Genomic DNA, 26,754 nt, shown 5'->3' with positions numbered 1-26,754 from the left:
GTCATTAGAAGAGAAAACATAAATCCATCTGTTCATAAATGGCCGACCATCTCTATAGCCTGCTTGCAGACCAATCACTGGCCTCCGAGCGGGTATCCCGAGCCGAGCCAACCAATCAAAGCTCACTTCTGAGTTGAGCGTGACTCTAAAAAGCAGGAATACTTTTTACCATTACATTGCAAACTAATGCTTTTTTCTTCTTAGTTCTTCCATCACCCAGTTGGAGACAAAAAAAACTGGTTTGTCTTTGGTAAGTGAAACAGTTAATTCCTCGTCCCAGCTGCTGTGATACCTGAGTTATTGAGTCCTCAAACTTAGCAAACACACACTCGCACACACACTCACAAACACACACACTCAACACGGAGACAGAACAGGCCACAATAGTCCAGCTTCTCTGCTTAAACTCCACAAGAGGATAGGAAGATAGGACAATGGACACGCACACACATTCATACTGTACACAGGCAGGCGCGCGCGCACACACACACACACACACACACACACACACACACACACACACGTGGTGCGAACAATCCGGTTCTTCCATGGAGGCTCAGATTCAGCCAGGAGGTTGGACAGCCCCTCAACCTGACGTCACGTCTCCTTTGTTGTTTATGCATTTATTTCTCTCCTCAACTGAACTCTCTGAACCCAAAGTCCCCCCCCCCTCCAGCCCAACACTTACCCCCTGCCAACGAAGGCGGGCAAATACAGTATGGCTTCAACAAGGAATAAGAAAAGAAAGAGAGACAGGCTGACACAGAGACGAGAGAAACGGGTAGAGGGAGAGTAAGGAACTCAGATATCTCTCTCACTTTTTCTTTTGCCTTGTTTTCTTCTTCGATCGCTCCCTGTGTCTCTTCCTGCTTGGCTTGTAAAAGTTTCAGCTGCATGGTGGGCCGGCCTCTTTTGGCAGCCGTCCAGCTCTTGACTGTCCTGTCCCCTTGCTGGAGAGAGAAGGAGGGGAGGACAAATATAGTCACCGCTAGATTGTACTGTACAGCTGTAGTGGCAGATGTACTGCGACCACTTTTATTTCACACTGACACATGGGAAGGGGAGGCATGTGACATCATTTCAGCGTTTATAATGAGCAAAACTGAAGCATTATAAAGTAGATCTCATGCAAAACACAAGCTTTCATAGCTCCAGACGTCATGCAGTTTCAAAGAGCTGTGCCACAGTGGTGATGTTAGTCTGCCTGTAGCTGAGCGTGACAGCTGAATCTGATAACAGTGTGTTTTGGTGTTCACACCCAGTTCACACAGGGACACTCGCACTTTGTTGTTGCTCCTGCTATCAGTGACATAAGCAGCTCAGTTGCTTGTATGTGCAGACGGATTTACACAAACGAGAACATTTGAAACGTCAAATATTTGCGTTTTAAGTCCATGCAGGCCTTCTGTGTCAGTGCACAGGTTCACACACACACACACACACACACACACACACAGACAGACACAGACTGAGAATATTGTTATGTATTTGCGCACCTAAAATGAGTTCACAAGGCTTTTAATACTGTAATGTTTGCCTAATCATTTGATGATTATTGTCTCTAAGCTGTAGTTTTTATTTACTCACTATGCTCTCTTAATTTGTAAAATTAAAGCATTAATTTGTAAGTGAATAAATAATTTGGTTATTTTTTTCCTTTTCACTTTTCTTAACAATATCCCGCCGTAATTATTATAAGCAACCGGCTACTGTGCCCACATTTTAGCTTATGAGCTACAATAATAATAATAATAAGGGCATTGCTCAATAACCGTAGTCTGATTTCTAATATCCAATGATTAAAATATTACCATAGAAGTGTACTGTATGTGCATTACAGAGGACATTTTAATTTAAAAGTTGCTCACTTATTTCTTTAGTGGATCAAGTAATGCCAGCACAGTAGTTTAAATCATTTAGTTTGAATTCCCCGTATTCTTTGTTTTCTGCTGTGGCTCATGACGCAATCCTACTGATGTCTAATTGTCTAATTAAACGATATGGAGGCCTTCCTATTAGCTAACGTGACTTGCTTGCTTAAATTTACCAGTTTGCCCGATTTGACATGATTTCACATGCTGTTTACGACTTGAGAGGGAAAAAAGTTTAAACCTCTAAAAATGCTGCATTTTAAAGTAATAAAAGACCAACCACAATAAACTTTGAGCAATTCCTAAAATAGCGTTAAAAGCACACTGCTGACCTGGATGAAACACTTTTCTTGTTCCTGGAAGAGGAAAAAAGACGTCTGCACACATTGACTGCGCTCTCTAATAATATCTAACATCTATGTTACATATTTGCTCGTTGGCGTAAGTCACAATTGAATCTACACAAGCTTATGACTATCTAAGTTAAAGATAATCAGGACAAGTTAGAGCCTGTGCAGCAGCTGTTCAACAGGTGGATGGATGCAGCTTTTGCTTTGCTCTGATTGGCTCACAGACAGAAAACGGTAGCCAGTGGCAACAGTGTGGCATCAAATGGGGCACTGGAGTGGCTGAGTCTCTGGGCCTGGGGTAGTATTTAAAGCTTGGCCGGTAGACATCATTTATTATGTGATTAAAGGCTTCAAGTAAACAATCTGACAATGTAACAGGACATCTGCTCACAAATAGGCCCACTTAAAATGCATTATTTCATTGTCACTGTCATTAGTTCAACCATGCGGGGCAGTTTTCACTGTAGAAAGATGGGTCGCCCCATCTAGTGGCAATTTTGTGTAAATGCATCTTCCGAGCTGTAAAGACAAAGCTTGAAGAATAATTTCACTTGTATACATGCACATGCTGTTTTTTCCTCCTAATTCACCAGAACAAGATGCATACTGCAACTTTTAATTTTGATAAATATGGACCTATATGAGACTAACAGATGACATGACACATTAAATGGACAAGACAAGAGAAGAAAGCACTTGTCCATACAACACAGATGAGGCAGGCCAAGTGAAGAAAAACATGCATAGCAAGTTATCGGGAGGTTTTTGGTTTAGATCAGTTGGTTTTCTGTTAGCACTGGTTTGAACCTGGGGTCTTTTTGTGAGGAGTTTGCATGTTCTCCCTGTGTTTGCGTGGCTTTTCTCCAGGTTCTCCGGCTTCCTCCCACAGCCCACAGACATGCAGGTTTAGTTAATTGGTGACTCTAAATTGCCCGTAGGTGTGAGTGTGAATGATTGTCTGTCTCTTTGTGTTGTCCCTGTGTTTGGCTAGCAACCAGTCCAGGGTGTACTCCGCCTCTCACCCAAAGTCAGCTGGGATTGCCTTCAACCCCCCTCCCCCGCTCCAGCCCCTGAAGGGTAAGCGGTATATGGATGGATGATTTAGACAATCATGATGTGACTAAATGATCAAAGTGTCAAGTACCAATGTTATGACTCAAAGTTGGTTTAAGTTTCCTGGCAAGGATGAAAATGTGGTTAAAACTTGAAAGAGTGACTGAAAATACTTAATGGCCTAACATTGCTACTTTTCCAACATTGCTACAAAGTCTGGGTAAAGATACTTTGGGTGTTAGCAGGCAGCACCAACGGCTAAAAAAAAGGGTGGAGGTGCAGCTCCGCAGCCTTGAAATACCCCCAGATGGACTGTAGTCAGCTGACAGCAGAGGAGGGCAGGAGGATTTAGTTAAGGCCTACAAAGCCTGAGAAGCAACACAGCAGGTTAACACACCAATTTCGCACATTCACCAATAGAAGAATGTAAAAAAAAACAACAACATAAAGTCAGGCAAAGGTGATGACGACAACCCAGAAGTGGAAGGGAAAAAGAAGACTGAAGAATGGAGGAAGCACTGGAATGACCATTCAACTTTTTTTTCCAATATGAAGAGCAGCTTAACCACTGTGGAAACTGAAATTAATAACCCTTAAGAGTGTGCCCTCCAGCCAGCTCTGAGTGAGTGAGACGCAGGTGGAAAGTATTGAAGGGCAGATGAAGGGAGGGAGGGAGGAAGGGAGGCAGATTGAAGCCTCAGACCTCACTGGGGAAGGCAAAGATCTTTGTATAGACAGGCTGAGACATGTCTGTACATGTCAGAAAGAAACCAGGGAGGCAGTATGGTATCTACTGTATATTGTACATATGAGTTAGTCAATATCAACAGCCTAAATATCTTGATCCATTTTGTTTGATCCAAATATATGTATAAAGTTTTTTTTTTTTCAACATTCAAGTTTTGGCAAAGTCATTCATCTTAATCCAACTAAAAGGTGAAATGGCTCTTTTTGTTGTGAGCACCTTCCATAAGTCCATACGACCAGTAAAAACCAAAACAAATCACTGTAAATGTCATCCATATTTCTCATTGATCAGTGCCATGTCAACCAGGGCCAGCAGGTCCTCTAAATGCCCGTGTCTGTGGTGATACTGCCTTCCAGTGGCCATAAGCGGGGACAACACCAGCCTATTAAGATACCAAGAGGGTGACATTGTTCTCCTGTCCTTCCTGGTGCTGTTTCTCCTCCTTTACAAACCAGTCTTGTGACTTTTGTCATTGCCAGTATTGAGCTGTTATTCTTACACCCAATTACTTGTAAACCAGTCAATTCAGAGCATTAAAAAAACCAAGAGGGTGAGCATTTCTTAAAAATATGGGGGGTGATGATGTTGACAGTTCTGCATCAAACCTCAGAGTCCAGCTGCTGATAATAGGAGTAAGTGGGAGCCCTGCAGGATTCCAGATCAGATGTCGGCCATTAATCGGTACCATTAAACAGGAGCTCATTATGAGCAGCTGAGGGGCATGCTGAGAATAAAAGGGTTTAAGTCTCTTTGTCAGTCTTGTGACATTTCCTTCAGAGGCCATTACATCTCTATTTGAATCACTGTTAGCCATGTCGGCTGCATAAGCAAGGCCTTTTCCTCTAATCACTCTCACCTTGCCAGTATGTTAGAGTAACAGTGTAGCTGATGTAAATCATTAACCAGGGCAAACCGAAGCCTGTTTGGATCCCTGAGCAGCTTCGATAGCCGCCTCTCCCCCCGTGTCCCAGCACATTTCTATGAATTGTTTGGTGTGTAATATGTGACACCATGAGAGAGGACTTCAACCCAGAAAGTAAGAAAATAAACCAACCGAGCGATTCAACCCTTCTTATGTGAAGACAGTGAATATATCATCGCTACAGAAAATACTTGAGTTCTGAAAATAATGATGGTGAAGAACTATTTGATTGTAATTTCCCACAGAGTGCCTCCTGCTGTGGTGTAAAACACACTCCATGTATATTGTAGTATATAGTTCCACACACTAACACTAGTGTACAACATCACCTACAGGAAGTATGTATGTGTACAGCTGTGGTGTGGTCCTTCAGAGTGAGTTGTGCCAGTAATCACCACAAGATCACCCTAACATGTCTCCCATGTTGGGTCCTGATGGTTCCCACTGTAGGGACAGCTTTTACATATTTATTGGTATTTTAATTTAATACAATTCATAAAATGTAAGACAACTGATCTGTGTAGGGTTCATGGACTGATAATGGTCTTATGAGAAATAAAGTGTGACGGTCTTCATAAATCCACCATGGCCTACTGTGCTTTAAGCCACATTTTAACACCTCTTCAAGACAGATTCTCAAGATTAGACACTAAAGCAAGACTCATCCTAAGACACTTATCACATCAGTCAATACTGTGTTTGACTGGTGGACATTTCCAAATATATTTTCTGGCCCCAAAGCATTTAACCACTTGGCTTGATTAGTAATGCAGCCTTAAGCACAGTACTTGAGTAAATGCACTTAGCTACTTTCCACCACTGACATTAAGTAGACAAATAACATCAAGTTTATCATCATTCATCTGCTTAATGAGCACTTTTACTTTTAGGTACTTTTTGCTGATAATATTCACTACTTACACTTTATCACCACTTATTTCTGTTTTCTTACAACTGTGCGACACTCGAAGTATCCTGTGCAACACACACACGTGTATATTTTAAATACACTTATTTAATTTTTTGCTCTCATAATTTTATATTTGCATTTATTTTTATATTTTGTAATATACGTTGTTTTTTGAACTAATTCTTTCTCTGACACTTTATATCTACACCTTTTCTGTCTCCTCTGTTGCTGTAACAGGTACGTTTCCCTGGTGTGGGATGAATAAAGTCTCTCTCTCATCTCTTAGCACATCTAAAGTCACATTTTGAATGCGACACTTAAACTTATTTAGACAAAGGATGTGAATAGTTCATCACTGCGCATAGAATAAAAGCTGAATATGAGGGGAAATCATCCTAAACTATAAAGATATAGTCTATACTTGGTAGGAATGAACAATATTATCTATTTTCCTCACCTCTGCCGGTTCCTCTTCTCTCCCACAGAGGGGTCGGGTGTCGTGGGAGGAGTTTGCGCTGAGTCCCACAAAACTTTTGCGTGTGCGCGTCTTTCGTCGCCACGCCTCTGTGCGTTTTCCCCCCGCGCGTTGATTTCATACCAAAACTCATACTTGGCATTCCGCCTTTTTTTATTCTGTTAAACACGGTGATTTTTCGCCCAGGAAGTGCCCCGGACCGGCGGAGAGCACCCAGCCGTAGGAGCCGAAGTGTCCGGGGGCAGAGAGAGCCAGAGGCAGCGGGGGCAGGAGAGCCATTGTGAGGTGAGAGCGCTCTCCCATACTTCTTTGTTGTGAGCTGCAACTTTCACGCTGCGGCAGCTGCTTCGCTTCGTGTGCGCTTGAAGTTTTGGGATATTTGACATATTTCGCATTTTCCCGCCGCATCTTTGCTGATTCACAGCCTCGTGTTTTTAGCGGAGGACTTCTTCCTTTGTTTACTCGGGCCACCGTGTTGCATTCGCCGTGACTTTTTAGGCGTCTCTCGGACTTTAGTGTGGAGTTTGAAGAGGTATTATTAGCCCGCAAGCTAACCAACTAGCATGTCAGCCCCAGTGTGTTTTCAGCGGCTTCTCTGTCACACAGCCACTGAAATATCGCTTATAACATCTTTCCTTTCACTTAAAAGTGTTTGTACAATGTTTTTACAACTTCTAGGCCCAGTTACATTGAAGTTTCTCCCCCAACTTTGGCCCAAAAGCAGGTTTTGCTAAATCACAGTTGGCTAAACGGCTCCCAGTCGTTGAACGTGATTTCAGTCTTCCCCTCTACATGCTAACTTAGCAGATGGAGCTCGTTTCTTGTTATTGTGAAAGTGTCACCAACATGTGAGACTGGTCTTACGGGTTTAACAGAAGTCAGAGGCGATACAGTCTCCAGCACGACTATCCTGACGGCATCATCAGTATATTTTGTAAGATGTGACCTTTATGGTTCATAGGAAGTGATTAAAGCCTGGTTGGGTTGCTGTTTTTAGGTCTGTGGAGGTCAGTAGTCATAGTAGTAATAGTAGTAGTAGCCAGCTGAGTTGGCCCTGTAAATCTGAAAGTACTGTGATGAAATCTAGCTTGGTTATTCATAATGTCACTGCTGCTCCCATTGGGGCAGAAGGCAGTCCATAATGTGCATGTGTCCTGTCAGTGTTTGCTGAGCTCATAGCTTTATTTAGCTCAATGCTCTGCTGGCTCCTCGCTGCACTAAACACCTGACCTTTTGGCCACTGGGAGCTATACTGAAAGCTGGCAGGGCTGCATCACCGCTACTCTGGTAAATGACAAAGCCGGGGCTGTGATGCCAAGATGGTCAGCAATAACCTTAAACAAAGTCTTGTTATTAAATAAGATGTGCCCCAGATTCCACGTTAATGAAGATGGTGATGTTCAGGTTGTGTTCAGACTTTCCCAAAGGTGTTTATTCAACTTATTATATTGGTTGTAGCTAGTGTTGGTGCTGCTGTACTGGACTGCATTATGTTGCAATGTGTTTTTAATATTATCCCCGTCATGTTTTTGAACATTAGATACACCTCAGTAAAATGTGGCCCATTTCAACAACACTGCAAACTACAACATCAGTCATTAAATACCCATCTGAGTGTCAGTCGAAACAGAATATTATTATTCTGTGTAGATTTTACAGGTGTACCTAATTAAGTGGTCGCTGCACATCCAATCTTACACTTTTCATAGTCAATAATGTATATATTTTGCACTGAGTTAACTTTAGTGATTTAACCAGAGTTTCGTATGTTTTTGGTGACACTGGCATTACTTCCTCAGTTTTTTGGGTCCTACAAACCCAACTACTATATGTGTAAAAAAAACCTTTACAATCAGCCAGTTTTAATTAATTTAAGTTTTGTTTTTTTTCCGACCTCATCAAAACCCAAATGTGAAGTTAAAGTGGTAACGATTCTCTTTAACACACATGGAGCTAACGGTGTGATCAGGGTGCGAGACTATGGAAATTAGCATAAAACACTATTATCACACCAAAGAAGAACGTATTTCATGTCGCAGGAACAAATTCATACTTTTTTTTTTTTTTTTTTTTCTTTTTTGCTGAGAAGCCAAATGAAATGATCTGAGTAAATATCCCACTTTGGTTGGATTACTCAAAGTTCAGGTCCACACATAGGCCATTACCTGTAATAATGGCTCTTCATTGCTCAGTTTAAGGGTTTGCAAACCAAAAACTATTGTCTTATAGTTACTATATTTACCTAAATGTTACTTGTTTGGGGTCAGTTATGCACCACAGATGTCTAACTCAAACTATTAAAAAATTCCTTATAAGCAGTTCCAATATAATTACGTATCAAGACGATGAAACATTGATTCGTGTGTTTTTTGGGCTGTTAAAAGGCTCAGAGGGTGTCCAGGTCCTCAAACAGCACATTAAGGTTAATCACGTCCAGCCAGGACAAACAAACATCTTCCCAGCTGCTGACTTCTCGCACAGTAAAAACTTTCAAGACTGTCGTATCTCCTCCCCTTGAATATCACAACGTTCTTTTAGGCTTTGCTCTTTCCTAACTATCTCACCAGGGCCTGTCTGATCTCTATGGCAACGGCACAGTCCCGTCAGCAGTGATTGAAACTGGGAAGGCCCTGTGCCGAGTGGGTCCAATAAGCCCACCACAGCAGGGGAAGCTCTGCAACCACGCTGATCCTCTGTGGTTCCTCTGTGGCAGGGACCATGTTAGCCACGCTCTGGAAAACATTACACACCAGGCAGCATTCATGTTGCATATGTGTGCCTGTGTTTGAGGAGACTTGGAGCATCCTCAACAATAACAGAAGAATGTGTAATTTCCTCATGTGGCCTATGCAGGGAAAGCTGCAGGCCTCGGGGAAGTTCATATGGCTCAAGTTCTGCCTTTAAACTAGTTTCTTTTGAACGATTAGCTGCGGAAAATTACCAACTGGTCTCGCCATCATTAACTGTGGTCAATTTGGCATCTACCAGCCTCCATCCACTGGTGTAACTTTAATCACTAGACCAACTGGTGTTGTCTTCATTGACCTTGGTGAGTGTCTTTATAAATTTACAAGCTCTTAATGTTTAGCCACTTTTCTTGTCGGGTCTTTAACCCTGAGTGCCAGGAGCTATTAATAACCCCGTACCCATGGAAGCAGTAAACAGCTTCAGATGAATCTGATCTTGGTGAAGTGTGGAGACATTTGGAGTCCAGGAAATCTGTCACCATTCCCGGCAGCCGCAGAGTCAATCCTGGCCCTGCCCATCCTTCACAATGTGTTTGATGTTGATTAGCATGTGGGGGGAGACTCTTTTGATTTTCTCGACCTGTGCCTCATTGGGCCTCATTCATAAAACTTGGATTCGATTTTATTTTTATGAGCAACTACAAAATAAGAGCCTCATTAGGATTCAATATTGTTTATGAAAAGTTTGTAGCAAAAGATATTTTAGTGGTCAGCAGGGAGAAAATGCAACAGCTTCTAAAACTGCGATAAACATATTGCTTGTGAAATTAAAAGAATAAATTATAGTTGTGCATAATTGTATGCAATTTCCATGGTCACACACTAGGACTGCCGATAATGTTTATTTTATCAATCTATGAAATCAGTTAATCTGCAGATTATTTTCTCACTAAATTGTTTTGTTCAAATGCCTGAAAATAATTAAACAAAATTGACAATTATACTGTAAGTCGTAATTTAAGTGACATCTTGACATCAACTGAAAGGTGGCACGTTTAATTCACTGTGTATATGAGAAAATAAAATAGTTTTACTGGATTTTTCTGCATGTTACTTACAAAATGCTTGAATCACCCCTCCAATTTAAGATAAGAGGATTTTTATGTGGATAATGAAAAGAATATATAGTTTTTCCCCTAGAATCAGATGTAGGGTGTTCATATCTTTTGTTTCTTTTATTTGTTAGTTAAAAAACATACTTTAATACTCTTATTGTTGAGGGCATTGGTGTGTGTTGGTGAGTTACAGCTGTTGAAGATTGAAGAAAATGTCTGTAACCACAAAAATGTAATGTGTTTGTTATTACCTGTACGCAGACTATACACTTTTGGGGTTTGTATATGCTGCTTTAATGGATGATTTAAAGCTTCTGTGTTTTCAAAACACTCAAGAGACGGCTGTACTAATTTCTTCAAACCTCGCTGATTGCGACGTCTGATTGCCTAAATTCATCAGCTTTCAAAACAAATACTGCTCTGTGCGCTCACATTGTGGTAGCTATTTTCACATAATGCTTTTTTAATGTGGAACCCATCTTGAAACCCTGTTTCTATTTTTGTTGCTGCATCATGATGAAATTTACCATCATGATTATCAATTATTTACTACTTAAAGTAATAAAAATACAATCAAAGGAATTCTTAAATATGGCCAGCATATACACTGTTGATGCTTGATTGATACTGTCCCGTGTCTAGAGAGCTTCTAGACTTTATGCTTATGTTAGCAGCTCTGTTCAGATCTTTATTGGTGTAAGTTTTCTCTTCAGAAATGTTAACCAAGATAGTGTTACATTTGCCAAATACACCAGATAGCACTTGTCCTGAAACATAAGCTTTTTGTCTTCTAACGCATCAAAGTGAAAACATACTGTTTGAAAGTACAAACATGTGGCCTGATGGGGTTATGTAAGGACACAATAACAGAATGATATCTACTAACTGACAGCTTTACCGTCTTCATTTTAGTGTTACATCATGTATCTAGCCGTCATGTGCACATTTAAGGTTCTTGTTTTCAAACAAGTCCGATGGAATCATTAAAAAGTCAATCAGACAGTTTTTAACAAACTGATGGAGGTAAAGTTAATTAATCAGGCAGCTAGGTATAGCTGATAAATTCTACTGGCTAAATTAGATGGCTGCTAGTATTTAATCTGCCACAGTTATTATTGTAAACTGCTCACCATGCAAGACTGGAAAGTGTGACAGGTGTTGCAACAGTAACTAACACAGGAAACGGTGAATTCTTGTCCGGTGTGTTGTAGGTGTGTTGTGGCCGGAGCCGTCATCATTGCGTCGGAGTGGAGTTGCCGTGGCAGCCCTGACGGGGCGCAGGAGGAGGGTGCAGATGGAGAAGGACTGGCAGACGGAGCGGACCGTGGATTGGACGGCGACCCTGAGGGAGTATGGAGTCCAGACATTGAGCAGAGCTTTCAGGAAGCTCTGGCCATCTACCCTCCCTGCGGCAGGAGGAAGATCATACTTTCAGACGAGGGGAAGATGTATGGTAAGGAACAGGAAATTTCTGTCCAAGCATAAAAATGTCAAATGATTGCCATCCTATCCATCTCTTCCCTCTTCCAGTCTCTCTCTCCTGTATCTGTATTTTAGGCCAAACAATAAGTGTTCTGCTGAGATACTTTACATATGACATGACAGCATGTAAAGAGAGAATAAAAACTTATTAGATCATTCCCTCACAAATGTACTATATTTAAAGCTTTCTCTTTGTTACAACTCGGGTCTTCATTTCTAGAAATAGTAGCAAAGGGCACTATATGCATTATGGGCACAAGGGAACACAGCTCTGAACTACTTGTATAGTACAAGAATTTTAGTCTACATTAATCCACATAAAACACATTTTTGGAAGTGGAAGCCTTCAGCTTGTAGGAATGACCCACTGTTGCATTAGGGAAAGAAATTTGCAAGGTAACTTTCTGTTGTAAACAAAACAATGTTTACACGCAAGTGCAGAAAATTTTAAATTGGAAAGTAGAACTGCAAAGCAATGGGAGATTTAAATTGATATTTTGTGTCTGTGTTAATTTGTCACTTATAGATCATTTGTGTAGGAAATGTTACTTGCTGCATGCACTTTGGGCCCAGCAGGTTATAGATCAGTCTTGTAATGACCTTTTAGTTTGTACCCAGGTGGTCCACTTGCAGGCATTTTGGGAGAGTGCTATTTAGCTTTGAGGTCAAAGGGCAGCAGGCTCTGGCTGGGTCAAAGGATAGAGCAGGTTGGCATTTCAGGTGTCAGGTTAGGATTTGCATATGAGGAAGTTCAATTGCTCATTCTTGTGGACAATAGTTGCTTAGAGACGAGTTCATATTGCTCTTTGGGACGGCCTAACCAGTGTTATGATGTTTATTTTATTAGGATCTATGATCTGATGCCGCCTCTGAGAGATGAGCTTTGATGCATTTCTTTGTACCTTTAGTGAAGGCCACCCAAAACTGTCAGTATTTTTCTGGGGTTTTTTTTGTTTGTCTTTTTTTGGAGGGTGTGCATTCCCACCTGAGGCAGCCGGTGTCATGCATTTGTGTATGTGTGAGACTGTGTTGTGGGGCAAAACGGGCTATGTGATCCCATACAACAGAAAGGGAAAGTTTGTTTCAACATTGCAGCTGTCTGTCCTTTCGTGAAAGTGTGGGCACACGGCGTTAACCACCCCTACTTCCTTCTCAATAAACAAGGATAGTCCCATTGGAGCACACATTCAGAAGCTACTCTGACTCACAGGACACAATGCATCAACCTCCTGGTCTCCCATTTTCAACTAGCCTGTCAAACACCACCCCCAGACTTTTGAATCACTGCCCCTTAAAGCAAAACTGTGGCAAAACTAAAAAAAAGTTGCATGATTTTTTTTTATTATTTTTTTTAATTTCCTGAAATTACTTCTATTATATTTCTCACCATATATTGTTTTCTATTATACAAACAGTTTATATTGCAAGTTGAAAATTTTAGATAAATGAATAAATATGAACTACTTGTTTCCTTACATCTTGATTGTAAACTGACAATATTGAGAATCCACCAAGATGTCAAGACAAGTATCAAGTGCAGTAAAAACTTCCATATACATTTTTGAATCACTGAATACTATAATCTTGTACTTTATAATCTTGAACATGTCCACTGGCAGTGTGATTGCTTTTACTCACACTAGAGGAGTGTAGAAAGTGTAACAGAAACGTTACTAGGTCCTTAATTGGCAGATGGCCAACGTATATTTTACAGATTAATGGATTTAAATCCTTTTCAAGCATGAAGCCAATTGGTGAAATTGGTTGAGCATTTATGGATTACCATTCATGTCTGGAAGTGGCTTATGTGGATAAATATGGATTTCATGGTCAAGCTGTTGGAAGCATTTAGTGCGCATTTCACTTAGCTGGAACAGTCAAGCTCAGAAAATTGGATCACACAGTGCAGCTGTTCAAACCAAGAGAAGATGACATTTAGACTGATAAGAATTTAGTAATATGTAAGATATTTATATGATATAAAATCCCAAACCACTTCGTCTTGTGTCAAAATATCAGTTTTAATGCATGCGTGTTTACCTCCTCCTGCTAAACTAGGCCAGTCGTAACTGAGCTCCAGTCTCTGTGCTGTCTTTGCTCTCAGTCACATGTAACTACCATGATGTCACTGTGGATTATGGTGTCAAGCATGTATTCCCAAATAAGGATGATCAGCAGACAGGTCACTTGGCTCTTTCACTCATCGGGTGACACAGATAAAACAGAGGCTACTTGTTTTATTGATGATATTTTGTATCATGTTGGTAATAGGTACTAGTTTGTTGAGACTGTCAGAATTGTTATTTTACCACTTGGTTCATTTTTGACTCAGTACTTTTGTTTTTATTGCATTAGTCCATATTATAAGGGATTCATGGGTTTTTGTCCACCTGAAAACACCTTCAACGATAACCTTTAAAATTACAGGATAGTCTAAACACTACAGCTAATTAGTTCTGGTATACTCTTTTTGGATTCGCAGGACACCATAGGCTGTGCATTAAGATGGAAGACCCATCTCCACTTCTTCATACCGTACAAAAATTAAGCAAAAATATCCCAGATACTGATACTGATACTGCAATGTCTGTTTTGAGATGTTTTGGCTTCACTTTTGGGCAGCTGTCAGGTCATCCACCTTTTTAAATACAATGTATTGTGCTTAGATGTTATTGACGCTCTTCCACTTTTTAAAAAAAATTAGAACCAAATCGGGACTAAATGTTTTGGAGAATAATGGCGCGTTTCCACTAGTACCTACTCGACTCGACTCGACTCGGTTTGGTTGCGTTTCCACCGGCCCTAGTACCTGGTACCAGGTACTATTTTAGTCCCTCCTCGGCCGGGGTTCTAAGCGAGCTGAGTCGAGCTGACAATGCGACGTCACCAGACTGCAGGCCACCGATTGGCCAGGGAGTAGCGTCACTTGATGAGTCATGAGAGCGACTCGTTCACAAGAGTCAAACCCGCCGTTTTTAAAACCCCGCAAACAGAGACCGAGCGTTTTTATTATTTCTGTGAACAAGGTAAACGGATCCACACAAACCAAACGCTCCACGTCCTTAGTTGTGTTTGTTTGTGCCGTATACAAATGACGACCCCGCCCACTTTGAAGTGGTACGCTACTGTAATGGAAACGCAACCAAGCCGTGTCGAGCCGAGTAGAGTTGATAGGTACTAGTGGAAACGCGCCATAATACTTGGGGTAACAGAGTGCAAGAGTAACATTGAAGAGTAGTTCTCACATATATACTCAGAGCAGGAAGACTCAATCGGCGAGTATTTACCCAACATCTGCCATAATGTTAATTCTTTAAAAAGAAATTCTGAGATTTTTTTCTGCCAAAACATATCTATGTAAAATTCTTAATCTTCAGTGGAAGTTAACAGGTGAAATAAACTTCAATCCAATGTATTTGTAATATGTATGAATATACAAATACGGATTAAATTTTTGGACACGGCTAGTAATGTAAAAGAACAAACAAAAACCCATTCAGAGGGTCATATTGCTCCAGCTAACATATTATCTACCATGACCGATGACCTTGTAGTTTCTCCAAAACAGGAGCTGCATATCTAGGATCAATTCTACATTTCTTCCCTGGAGCTCTCTTAAATCTTAAAGTAAGTCCAAAGAAATCTGATAATTAGCCTCAATTCTTAAGTTAAGCGATATAAGTAAAAGTTAAATCCAGTCCAACTCATACTTCTAGCAGTTTGATAAGTACAGGGCTTGGTGAACACAGCTTCTGACTCACAAAATCAAATCTTTTTGGGGATGTGGTTGAATTTCTTTGCGATGAGTACCCACTAACTCCTGTCAGATCAAAGGGAGGCTCACTCGGATGCATATTTGGCAGTGCGCCTTCACACCGTGCTGTGAGACAGTCAGACTCAACAGGTCCTAAGTGAAATATGCTTGTATGCAGTTATTTTTAATTGTGTGACCCCATTGCTTGATTTCTGTGGCAGATGAATGCAGAAACAGATTAATTATAACACCAAATGACATGATTTATCAACAAGCATAGTCACTTTTGCAATGTAATGCAGTGTTTCCTAACTCATACTCCAATGTGCATGCTGTTCTAGCGTCGAGATCTAATAAAAAAGCGCTTTGGCCTCATGTGGAGTAGTGGTAGGCTGCAGGAAAGTCCATGTGTCCTGTTTTGGGAATTGGAGCAGACTGCTGTCTGAGTCAGCCCCTTCTGTTGATTTTGGGGAATTCTCTATTCTGGGAACTCTACAGAGCTGATGTGAGTCAGTCTGATGTGACCTAAGTCTCTACACCATCACACCATTTCCCAGAAAGAAGGAGGTGTGATGCATATATGTTATTAAATGTTTACAGCAGTGAAATAAAGTCTGTAAGGCTTCATTTAGTCACTTTTTTTTATCCTAAACCTCTCTCTAATTCTGACATCTGCAGCAGAGTGAATAGAGTTGCACACCAGTTATGATTAGAGACGAGCAGATCATCAGGTGTGGCTTAGAGCCGGGGGAGGCAGAGAACGAAAAAGCTGACCAGGCAGTCTGTAGTGACCACATTTTGGAAGTGCGTTAACTATATGATGACTCTCCTCTCTTTCCCCTCGGTTCCCACCACTTTTCTGTCTGCTTTGGAGCTCTGCCATCGAGCAAGGCCAAATTTGACTCTAGATTAACACAGGCTGTCCTTAATGAGAATATCACACAGCCACAGAAATTGAAAGCTTGACAATCCTTGTAATTGTGTTTGAGGGAATGGAGTAGACTTAGAGGAGGCTCACCATCTTCTCACATCTTACACTTGAGTGCCGTCACATTAAACTTTCATATTATACTGGCATGATTTCAGATCCATTATAGGGATGGAAAAAGTATCCACATCATTCCTCGTCCTCCTTTGCTTCATACCAAAGCTTGATCACTGAATTCAGTACAACCTAAACATACATTTGACCAGTTGAAATCTTCAGTGTCACTGTGAACCTCAGGTCGAAGGACTCGTGGTCTTGCTAGATGTGTTATGATTGTACTTCAGAAGATTAACATTGTGAGGACAAACCAAAATAGAGACGTGCATTAGACTTCAGATCAAGCGCTGATTAAATTTGGCTTAATGTTAATGTATTAGAGCGCTCACTGTGGCCATTATTCCCTTTTAGGCTTACATTTGTTCCAGTGAATGAATGAGATCACTGGTTGCACCAGTGGTTACACTTGTGTTATTTCAAAACATGCCTGTCTGTTTTGTTAGTGTACTTCAGACAAAAACTAAGGCAGGGCCCTTTGACATTCATTTGATCGGCTCTGGATGCATGCCCATGGACAGTTTCACAAGTCAACATCAAGTGTCATCAAATTTGTTCCAGAGTTATGGGTTTTCTGCTTGTATGTCATTTTCTGTTGACAAAATCATTACAGATAATCACATTTCAGGTAATTTCAACAGAAAATTGCACAATTCAGTTTTGATCTGAGTCCATTCTTGGATCAACATAAAAAAATGTAGGGGCCCACATGCCGCAAGACATGGAGATGTTTTTACCAGCAAAAGGGGATCAGCCGCCACTAGCTAGGTGTATAATAATGTGAATACCAAGGGTTAGAGGTAACAGAGTTGGTCTCGTTAAAAAAGACTTATTTTGGGTGTTTGTGATGCTTACATTTATTTTTTTTTTCTTAATGATTGTGTATGGGTAATCGTTTTGAGGAAACAAGTCATTCACCCTGGAAACTGTAGCAAAACTGCACACTGCTTTGAGATTGACCTATGCTCAGGTGTGCCTCAGGTGATGAACGCAGAGGTTATAGTACTCCACACAGCCACAAATTGCCTCGCAGGCAGTGCTCATCTCTGATTGTAATCTGTTATTTTCTAAATTTTAGGTCGAAATGAGCTGATAGCTCGGTATATCAAGCTGCGAACAGGAAAGACGCGCACACGCAAACAGGTATGCAATGATGACTATTATGATTATCTATTTATATGTGTTGATGTAATAGCTTTTGACGAGTGCAGCTTACATACCTCCTGATATGTTTATTTAATTCTGTTGTGATTTATCCATTCATCTTGTTATTACTGGCTTGTGATTACTGAAAGTTGTGAAATCATCCTGTGAATGTGTGTTCTTTCATGGGGGTAACCCTTTAGGTGTCTAGTCACATTCAGGTTCTGGCACGTAAGAGGGTACGAGAATACCAGACAAGCATCAAGGTGGGTGCCCACTGATTCAGATCTCCCTTTCCACTGTAGTCACCTCCCCTCCTCTTTTTCCTTTCCTTTCCCTTTTTTCTCCCATTCTCTTTCCTTCATCCTGTTTTTAATCAGGTCTCTAGTCACCTGCAAGTCTTGGCCAAGAGAAAGTCGCGTGAGATTCAGTCTAAGCTCAAGGTACACATGCTCACTGACTTTACCATGCTAGCTGCTTTGCTCTGCATGTTGCCCAAATCCAACTTAATCCTTTTAATCTCCACCAATGTCGTTGCGTTACATTTATATACACTTATTTGGGTGGAAATGCGCACAAAACAACATTAGGTCTTATGGAATGCTATGGTTAAAAGTTAGATATGCGCTTCCAGTGCAGCCAGCAGATATCTGTATTGTGGATATCTGGGTCAAGACTTTCTCTTTCCTCTCTTCAGCATAATCGACTAATCTCTATAAACACGTAAAAATATGTGCATATGAATGCAGATAAATTCAAAAAAGCGAATGCAAGGCTAAATCATTGTCATACAATTACCAGTACCATCTGCACATGAATGCAGAATCTGTAGGCCAGAGACAAGACTGGATGTGTCGGAAGCATTTTGGTTTCTATTTGTAGTGCGACTACTATTGACCATCACATGTACAGATGATTTGCCAGCATGTCATTAAATAAAATAAAATTAGAACAGTCTGCATCCCTCTCAGTCCAGCACTTGTGCAGCCTGCACTATTGCACTGTCTGAGCCAAAGGACCACATGCTTCATACGTTTTGATTATATCACTGGAAAGAATATATTTAACATTTTTTATGAGATTTCAGTCAACCAGCAGATAGTAGCCTAATACAGAGTACACATTTTATAACGTACACCTCTGCTAGTTATTGCTACCTGGTGTAGTTGGATTGAACATGCTAAATGAGGACTTAACTGATCTATTCTCATTGATTCTTTATTGTTAACCATTTCTTTTATAAATGAGTTGTTCACCTTAGACCCCAAAATTGCATGTAGCCCACATTGTCACCTCCATTTTGCAAGGTACCCTCCCCTGTTAGTTAACTTGCTATCTAACTCTCCACATAGCACATTCAACATTGTATGTACTAGTGCAGTGGCCTTTCGGGACACGTTCCCCTTCAGAACGGGACAATTGCTTGGCTCCAGTATCGCTGCTTGCAGAGTTATCCGGTGCATTGACCATTTTGGAACGCGGGCTGATTGCTTAGCTCCCAGAAGTGCTGCTTGCAACGTTGTTGAGAACTGCTCGTCAAAACGACACCACACTCCACGCCGCACTCCTGTGGGTCCTCAGCATTGCACCTGCAAATTATGACCTTGATCAGATGATCGGTTCTTGAGATATGCAAACACACGTGAGGTAAAGAAGTGGTCTTGTTGCAGAGGCCTCATACACACACACACCTGCGGTAGAGAGGCCACCATCTTGGATTGGTCAGGTGCGTCTAGATGTTTTCTTTTAACGAGAGGCCCCCAGCCATACGTCTGCCAAGTGTGAAATAGATTGAATGAACAGTTGTAGAGAAAAGGAAAAAAAACACACAGACAGATTTCTTCTGTAATAGGATTCGACATTAATGAATTTTTGTCTTCAAGGAACGTTTTTATTCATGAACAAAGGGCTTCATCTTCAGATGGTTAATCAAACTGCTACGTGGCATTGCATTTGTACTTTTTACTAGCATTTTGTTTTTGGAGGGGGGTCATAGAGAACATTTTTTGTTCTCTATGAAGAAAGCAAGTCGATTTATTTAAATAAGGTTTGACTCTAATTTTTCACTCATGTCAGAGAGATTTTCAATATTTGCTGCTTACATTATAAAATGTTTGTTCCTACCTGTATCCATTTTATTTCCATTACTTCTTGAAAATTTGCATAAATTTCTGTTAATTCCCATGAAAAGTTTCCACCCTGGATATTCCTTGAATTTTGCATCTCTGGTCATAGTTGACATGCTACCTACCTACAAAGACAAATGGAACAAGTCAGAACTCATTCATTTTGTTTTCATTAGTAATCGACAAATTTAACTGATAAAGCGTGTCATATCAATTTAGTGTTGTAGGATTTTAGTATAGAGGCATCTAAGGCAGTACCTCGATGGAGTCCAGCTTACACATAGTTAAGTACATGACTGTAGTTCAGTCATTATGGCACTGAGATAGTGCTGGTTAATGGCTGTGAGAACATGTCAGACTGGCTTTGCAAACTCGTTATATTTCCAAACATTTTATTTGTTTCCTTGTATTCTTTAAAGGTCTCACTCGTATGCGTTCTGATAGATCTTTTGAATGCTTTTGTGTGTCTTAATGTCAGGAAAAGAGGTTTTTGTTATAATGCATGGCAGTGATGTTGATCTGTTTCCTCACTTCAGGAGCACTTATGGCTTTGGACGGATAATTGCATGAGACTCAGTAGCTGTCTTGGTTGATTTAAGCATGTGCATGGCTGTAGTAATTTACATGAATGCTTACACACACACAGACATGCAGGCAGGTTTTAATGTGCCCTTCATCCATGTGCACATATGGCAAATTTCAGTTTTCTCTTTCAAATGACTTCTGATGTCCACGTTGTCGCTCTAAGACATTTCCCTCAGTCCTTTATATCTTTTCTGTTCAAGCAGTTTTCTTGTGGTTTTGCTATACTCTGTAATAAAGGTTCTCTGTGACATCAGATTGCACCAAAGGCATTTAACTTGCTGTGTAAACCGCTCAGACTTCCAGGCCAGTATATTTCCTGGTGTAAACAACAGCCTTGTTTAATGGGATGTTGCTTGTCCTGACAATGTTTTTAGTTCAGTGTGACTCTGTTTGACAAAGTAGATTCAGGGTGTAGTCACTTCAAAGAGCTATATGTTGTGAACAAGGTGTTTTCCCTCATTGTTACCAGTGAATCTGTGACCTGCCTTTTATGCTGAATGTACTGAAGCTAATTAATGATGTGTCTTCTTTGCCATAGGCCATGAACTTGGTAAGTTTTGGTTACGTAACTACAGTTTTCTGCTTCAGGCTTTGTGCTTTGTGGTTGGCATCACATTACTGCTAGTCCACAATGCAGTTCTACTGCCAGACTCAAGGCTCCTGCTCATTACTCTTTTTGTTTTTAGTGGCTTTAGTTAAATACTGGTGATGGCTCCAGTTAGCTCTGCTAGCCTGCTAGCTTGGTGCGCCTCCTGCTTTGGCATCCTCCCATATCTGCTTTGCACACTGTCCTGTCTTCCCTAATAGTTACTGCATCATGCTGAAGTACTGTGTAATATGTTGGCTGGCTTGCTGTCTAAACTGGCCTTAAAGGTTGGCTAACTCTGGAACATTAACCTTAATGTTACTGGACGTTTCAAGATGGAGCATTATCATTGTGCATGTCTTTCTTGTTCAGGACCAGGTATCCAAAGACAAGGCACTGCAGACAGTAGCCAACCTCTCATCAGCTCAGATCGTGTCTGCTAGTGTAATGAAACCCCAGACTCCGTTCCCTCCACCAGTCAGAGTGAGACGCACATGCACAGACACACACACACATCTGTTCTTTTCTACCCTCTGAGTTAAAGTCTTAGTAATACCATCTGCCCTGTTGCCCTTCTTTTTCTTTGTTTAGTTTTGGCCCGGCCCAATGCCAGGACAAGCTGGACATTCTCAGGAGTAAGTGTCACTGGCAGATTATTTGGTTTTGTTAGTTTAGAATTGAAAAGACTCTTATGCTGAAGCTGTTGTACTTGCTCATTTTTGTTTTGGTTCCTCCTCTTCCTTTTTACAGCATCAAACCCTTTGCACAGCCGCCATACACAACACTACCAGCCCCTGTCCCCGCACCTATCAGTGAGTGTGAACACAAACTCACTGATTCGACTAATTAGCAATGATTTTAGTTATGTTAACTGTGTTTTCCTGGTTTTAAATGTGCGGCAGGTTATGAGCCTCTGCCTCCTCCTCGCCCTGCAGCTATAGCAGCTCCTGTATGGCAAGACAGAACCATCGCCTCAGCAAAACTACGGCTACTCGAGTACACTGCATTTATGGAGACCCAGAGAGACAGGGAGACGGTAAGATCCAGTTGTTTATACAACGTAACAATGTAAAGTGATGTTTCCTCTCTTTCTTATCACTTCTCCTTCCTTCCTGCAGTACAAACACCTCTTTGTACACATTGGCCCATCAAACCCGGGCTACAATGACCCCGTGTTGGAGTCCATAGATGTGAGGCAGATTTACGACAAGTTCTCTGAGAAGAAAGGCGGCCTGAAGGAGCTGTATGAAAAAGGCCCACACAACGCTTTCTTCCTCGTCAAGTTCTGGGTCAGTACACGAATCCAGTGTTCTCACTGATTCGATTTTTCAAACTTCATGAGCAGAACTTTGAGAGGCATGCTGCAGAAAAGGACGTCAATGAATTTGATGAATTATGATAAAATGTCCACTTAAAACGTGCAACTTTGATACTAAGAGCATTTTATATTTTACATTAGACTTTATTGGAATCATTGCTTTAGATAGTTGTGTTAAGTTGGTGTTAAAGGTGAATTAAAGACTTTTTAAGAATTTAAAATCCTGCCATTTTTACCTTTTCACTAGCACAGTCTTCTGCACATTTCTGCTTATCTCAGCTTGTCACCCCCTACCTGTTGATCAGTGAATAGTGTGAAACCATCGACAGGACTGGGCAACGCATCACTTGCATGTGCACAAGAATACGTGTGTGTCCAGGCTTGTGCATTTGCACAAAGAAAACGGCTCCATAGCGCTACAAGATGTCAAAAACTCCACAGGGAACCTTTAACTCTGCTTATTTTGATTACACAGGAAAGCAAGATACACATCTTACATTCTTTAGAGTCTGCAATGGGACTTGACATGAGCAGTGATGTTGATAGCTATTCATGTTCATTAGTGGCATAATACAAACACCATTAAAATGTTGAGAAAATAAATAATATTTATTTTGCTCCATTCAAAGCAATTGGTTTAAAACAAAACTGAAAAGTTATCTGAAAAAAACAGAATTATATGATAGGTAAAGAAAAATATGATAGGTAAATAGGTTTTTGTTTGCAAAGTAACGGAGTGCCCACCTCAGCAGTTTACTTCAGTACAGAATTGTATTACATGAATCTGGTTACTTTTATCTCTCTGTAATACCAAACTCAAAGTACTTCCAAACTCAGCTGAAGCCCTTCAGTACATTGATTTTCTGTAAACGTGTTGTGTTGTCACATTAAGCTATTAAGCTCACTGTTCCTCTGAACAGCGACTCTCAGTCCTGCTGTGTGTTTAGCTCCGTTAGCCGTTAGCCGTTAGCTCTGTCAGCCAAACACACTGCAGGACTCTGCTGCCCACCGGCTGCTAACGGCTAACTAGCTCCCCGTCTGCCAATTTCAACACTAATTTGTTGTTCAAAATGTAGAATTATCAGGAAAAAATGGTGAGCTGATCCTTTCTTGATTTTAACACGTCAGAGATGCAGGACGTGCGCCTAGCAACATCACTGCATAAGAAATAGCTGTGAAGAGTATGTCTTGCTTTGAATTTCTGGCTTTTGACTACTGCTGTTTGTATCTTTTGTTTTTAACCAGGCGGACCTGAGCAGTGACATTGAGGAGGGTTCTGGTGTGTTCTACGGAGTGAGCAGCCAGTACAGTGGAACAGAAAACATCACCATCAGTGTCTCGACAAAGGTCTGCTCCTTTGGCAAACAGGTGGTAGAGAAGGTTGAGGTGAGAACATGAACCCTTTTTTTTTTTTAATGCACACAGGGGTTTCACATCACACCATATTACCATGTGGTTTAACTGCGATGTGTATGTGTGGACTTCTCCCATTCAGACTGAATATGCACATATGGAAGGAGGGAAGTATGTGTTCCGCATCCATCGTTCACCCATGTGTGAATACATGATCAACTTCATCCACAAACTCAAACACCTGCCAGAGAAATACATGATGAACAGTGTACTGGAGAACTTCACCATCCTACAGGTATGTGCTTGTGTGTCTGTTCCTACATCTGTACCTCCGGGCTGTTTGCTCATATGTTTTTTTTAATCATTAAATGCCGACCTCAGCAATGCTTTCCTCTTTTCCTGTCTCCTGCAAGGTGGTGTCCAACAGAGAAACTCAGGAGACTCTGCTGTGCATCGCCTTTGTGTTTGAAGTGTCCACCAGTGAGCATGGAGCACAGTACCATGTATATCGACTAGTAAACGACTAGCAGCACGTTGTGTGCATGCAGAGACTCTCCACAGACTTTTTGATACACACCGCGCCAACACTATTTTCAGCTCCACCACACAGACTCCCCACTCCTCTACTCGAAACACACACTTGTTTTAACAGACCAACAGTCACACTGTAGTCACACCTGTTTGTTTAATGTGTATGCACTTCCATACTGCAAACTATGCACGCATTTCCTGTCAACATCCCATATCTTAAACACTAAAGTGAAATTTATTTTTCAGAGATTTCAACTGAAAGACGGCATCATTCTTGCCATTAATTATCAGTCAGTGTTGTGATGTTATCCAGTGTAGTCATTCAGTCACAGAAATGTGTCGTCTTATTAAACTGATGTCTCAATGTCAAATGTTCACAGTTGAACCAGCAAAAGAGCTAAACTACATTTAATCAAGCTTATTATGTGACGTTCTTCTATCATGTACATCATATACAGTGGAGATGTAGCTGTGATGGACTGCAAATGAATATTATCATTTCCAGGAAATTTTTTTGTAAGCATATACATTTACGTCATAGGTGTGACTGATGTGAGACAAGTTTGAATATAGGTTGGCAAACAAATCATTTAATCAGTGTTAATGTAACTCTGCTACGACGACAATTTCTATGGTTTGTAGTATCTCTGTAAGGTAGGAATTGACTGAGACTATAATGGTGTATTCTCTATCACTGCTTAGTGTGGAATCATGATCTCTGGATGGTGTTATCAAAACTCTAAGGATCACATGAGTATGACAATACAAGCATGCCTCTTTCCAGAATGTAATGCACTACACGTAAAGACATGAACGTTGTATTTATATTTGAAACACAGTGTCAAAGTGTAAAGAGAGCCATCATTTTAGGTGCAGTTGCTGTTTAAAGGTTTTCAGTGGTACCGGGTGCGGAGGGAAAGATCTTTTGATCAAATCTCAAGGTGGGGTTTAAGTTTGGCTCACGTGTCTTTGGAAACAAAATAGAAAATCACAACCAGTTTTAGATTCACTTCACACTTTGCTGTCAGCAACATTTTGAATGAAAGAATTCTCTTCATTGTTCATCGACACAATACTGTTTTTACTTAGACTGTGTGGGCTTGCTGCAGTATTTCTACCTCCACGTGAGTTGGGATGAGAATGTGCTTTGGTTCATAAAGCCTTAACCCGAGGAGCACTGATGTATAGGATGTGTACACTACACTTGTAATGGTACTGTTTATAAGCCAAAACAAGGTAAATAGACTCGTTTTTGTAAAGATGAACTGTCTTTTTTTTTTTTTTTTTTTGTATTTTACCAGCACAGCTAGAAGTGTTACTCTAAACATCATATATGATGGGTGTTTCGGTTGTATCTTTTTCAGTGTATGCAAAATGATGTATGGTACAGACCACACTACAGTCACCCACTGTGCACTGGGGTAGATTTTTCCCTGATAACACTAGCGAGTCATCCAGCTTACACTTGCTTTTTAATTCTCTTTTGTTCTATGTAATGTTTTTGGTTTCCGGTACATGTGGCTACCTACATATTTTTTCTTTTTCTTTTTTTTTATATAGTAAGTGTTATTTGACTTCATCGCCCTCTCCTGGCAGGATTATCTTAAACCACGTGGAAGGTGAAGGTTTGTTTTGATCATGAAAGTGAGAGCCAACTTGTATCGGTTTTAAATAATATTGACTGTGTGGTCAGCCAAGCTTTTTATTATTCTTTTATTTTTCCTCTCTCTGTACTCTGGTTGGCTGTGCCTCATCACTCCTTTTGGTCAAGTACTCTCAGTGAATTAAATCTGTGCCTTCATGCTGTACCAATAAAATCACAAGGTGTTTGCAGAATCATGTTGTCTCTTCATTGTAGCACGTAGCTGCATAAAAGGAAGCTCAAAATCCAGTGATATTCCCAGTATCGAACCTCAATGCTTTTGAGTATCAAACTGTTAAGGCAAAAGCTGGCATTAAATGTTTGGTCGTATTTTTATTAACTGATTAAAGTATCAGAAAAACAAGACTTTCTGATCTAAGTCACAGCTTTTATTTAGGCAAAGTTTTGTGTTGTTCAGTGTTGGTACAAGAAGTAGAATAGAATATTGTATGGAAAGGAATTGTTTAAATTCCTCAATAAGTTATTGGACAAACAAAAGTGTTGTTTTCATGGTTTGGGAACCACTATCCTATATTATCCAGCCTTAGTACTAACGGGCCCTTTCAAAGGAGACATTTTAGAATGTTACAGCAGAAAAAGCACAAGTGTAAATGTGAAAATAAATGGCTAAATTCCTGTAAGTCCTCACCTGTGATTTTTGTACTATGATAAATCCAAATGACCAGTTTGTGGATGTGACTCTTTTGCCCGCTCTCTGTCTTGAGAAGTGGGACTCTAGCAGTCAGCTTCTCCAGTGTTTAGCCTCTTGGGCAGTTTTAATCACTTCTGTTTTCTCAGATGAATAACTGTTCTGTTAGACACACAACGTTTCCTGCCACAAGGGTTGCAATTCTGATTTGGCCTGCTAGATGGTGCTGTCACCTCAATAATACAGAGGTTGTTAAAATGGAGAGGAGAGGTCAGTATGGTGTAATGTGCCCCCAGCACTGTTATGTGGAGGCTTTATCTGCTCTCCATATGTAGTGCCCTCATCTTATCAGTGTGCCTCCTGTCACTCACACACATACCCTGTCTCAGCCTCACAGTCATTAAACCTCACT

The 26,754-nt window shown here is 40.7% G+C and overlaps 1 protein-coding gene across 1 annotated transcript; it reads left to right on the top strand.

The window, feature by feature from the left end:
- Window positions 1–718: 718 nt before the first annotated feature.
- On the top strand, window positions 719–25,881 carry tead3a (TEA domain family member 3 a). Its single transcript, XM_070838932.1, has 19 exons — window positions 719–792; window positions 3,213–3,298; window positions 4,379–4,449; window positions 6,340–6,420; window positions 6,516–6,614; window positions 8,897–9,049; window positions 9,183–9,220; window positions 11,343–11,584; window positions 17,488–17,552; window positions 17,756–17,818; window positions 20,802–20,813; window positions 21,222–21,332; window positions 21,441–21,484; window positions 21,600–21,661; window positions 21,752–21,885; window positions 21,968–22,138; window positions 23,413–23,553; window positions 23,663–23,815; window positions 23,934–25,881. Exons 1-19 carry the CDS (start codon window positions 719–721, stop codon window positions 24,045–24,047), a joined length of 1,914 nt encoding a protein of 637 aa, XP_070695033.1. The 3' UTR covers window positions 24,048–25,881.
- Window positions 25,882–26,754: the final 873 nt, after the last annotated feature.

This window comes from Pempheris klunzingeri, chromosome 11, assembly GCF_042242105.1.
Source record: "Pempheris klunzingeri isolate RE-2024b chromosome 11, fPemKlu1.hap1, whole genome shotgun sequence".
NCBI lineage: Eukaryota > Metazoa > Chordata > Actinopteri > Acropomatiformes > Pempheridae > Pempheris > Pempheris klunzingeri.
This window is presented reverse-complemented; position numbering and strand designations above follow the sequence as displayed.

Coding starts and splice junctions, on each gene's coding strand:
- tead3a (XM_070838932.1), top strand. CDS start 719: ATGGCTTCAACAAGGAATAAGAAAAGAAAGAGAGACAGGCTGACACAG. Junction 21,333..21,440: donor CGTTCCCTCCACCAGTCAGA/GTGAGACGCACA, acceptor TTCTTTGTTTAG/TTTTGGCCCGGCCCAATGCC. Junction 21,662..21,751: donor CCCTGTCCCCGCACCTATCA/GTGAGTGTGAAC, acceptor AATGTGCGGCAG/GTTATGAGCCTCTGCCTCCT.